The following is a 1,415-nucleotide window of genomic DNA, read 5'->3' on the forward strand; positions in this document are numbered from 1 at the left end:
TATTACTCAGTGTGTCTGATTACTCGCTATGTCTTACAACTCAGTGTGTCTGATTACTCGGTGCATATTATTAATCAGTGTCTGATTACTTGGTGTGTCTTATTACTTAGCGCGTGTGATTGCTTGGTGAGTCTGATTACTCGGTGTTCCCACAGGGAAAGATGTCATGGTGAATGGGATTGGAGTGAAGCTTCCCAAAGTGTACAGTGGAAGTGGTCTCTCTCTCCATCAAGCTGGCCTCTTTGTTTCTGTTATCACAGATTTGGGACTGACTGTTCTCTGGGATGGAGGTGAGTGTATTTACAACGAAAGCCTTGCAGATCAATAAGAGTTTGATTGATTGATTGAAGGAGCTGGCAGAAGTTTCGAAGTTCCTTTCACTCCCTATTCACGATAAAAACAATTCACTGATCAATGGATCTGATGGGCTGAAGGGCCTCTTTTGTGCTGTTTGACTCAATGACTAAAGCAGCATCAATGTTGGGGAGGTTTGATCTCACAGAGTTAGGTCTCTCAGCTCAGTTCAACCACTTGTGAAGATTCACAGTAGCATCACATAGATGTTGCATCCTGTATCAAACTCATCCCGATTCCTGAACTGTGTTTTTCCATGTTAGAAACAAAATTCAATAAAAGTTAGACGAGACCACCAAAGCTGGAAACAATTTATTCTACGATCTTGCAAGAAAGGACCCCAATTGCAGAAAGCAATTGAAGTAAATTAGAACTCAGGTTAGTGTACAGTTATACCCTTTGAGCTGAGTGAGGTCATCTCTCCAGACTCCTAATTACCCAATCTCCTTACTGTGCCAGACCACTGCCCAGCTGTGCTCCACCCTTATTACTTCCCCCTTCCCCAGGTTGGCCACCTTCCTTTCTGTAAACGCTGACACATACATTTATTTTGTCGAGATCTGGTTTAACATTTTGTATCATTCTGCTGGGATATTCCATCCTCGGACATTTCATTAACTTGTATCATTTTGTATAGGAGAAAGTGAGGACTGCAGATGCTGGAGATCAGAGCTGAAAATGTGTTGCTGGAAAAGCGCAGCAGGTCAGGCAGCATCCAGGGAACAGGAGAATCGACGTTTCGGGCACGAGCCCTTCTTCAGGAATGAGGAAAGTTTGTCCAGCAGGCTAAGATAAAAGGTAGGGAGGAGGGACTTGGGGAAGGGGCGTCGGAAATGTGATAGGTGGAAAGAGGTCAAGGTGAGGGTGATAGGTCAGACTGGGGTGGGGGCGGAGAGGTCAGGAAGAAGATTGCAGGTTAGGAAGGCGGTGCTGAATTCGATGGATTTGACTGAGACAAGGTGGGGGGAGGGGAAATGAGGAAACTGGTGAAACCCGCGTTCCTGCCTTGTGGTTGGAGGGTTCCTAGGCAGAAGATGAGGCGCTCTTCCTCCAACCATCAT

The 1,415-nt window shown here is 45.7% G+C and overlaps 1 protein-coding gene across 1 annotated transcript in view; it reads left to right on the forward strand.

The window, feature by feature from the left end:
- Positions 1–162: 162 nt before the first annotated feature.
- LOC122548755 (SCO-spondin-like) overlaps positions 163–1,415 on the forward strand; it is a 14,865-nt gene continuing 13,612 nt past the window's right edge. Inside the window, exon 1 of the mRNA XM_043687522.1 lies at positions 163–290. Within this exon, the coding sequence (XP_043543457.1) occupies positions 167–290 (124 nt within the window). The 5' untranslated portion in view covers positions 163–166. The remainder of the gene's footprint in view (positions 291–1,415) is intronic.

Source organism: Chiloscyllium plagiosum, chromosome 4 (assembly GCF_004010195.1).
Source record: "Chiloscyllium plagiosum isolate BGI_BamShark_2017 chromosome 4, ASM401019v2, whole genome shotgun sequence".
Classification (NCBI taxonomy): domain Eukaryota; kingdom Metazoa; phylum Chordata; class Chondrichthyes; order Orectolobiformes; family Hemiscylliidae; genus Chiloscyllium; species Chiloscyllium plagiosum.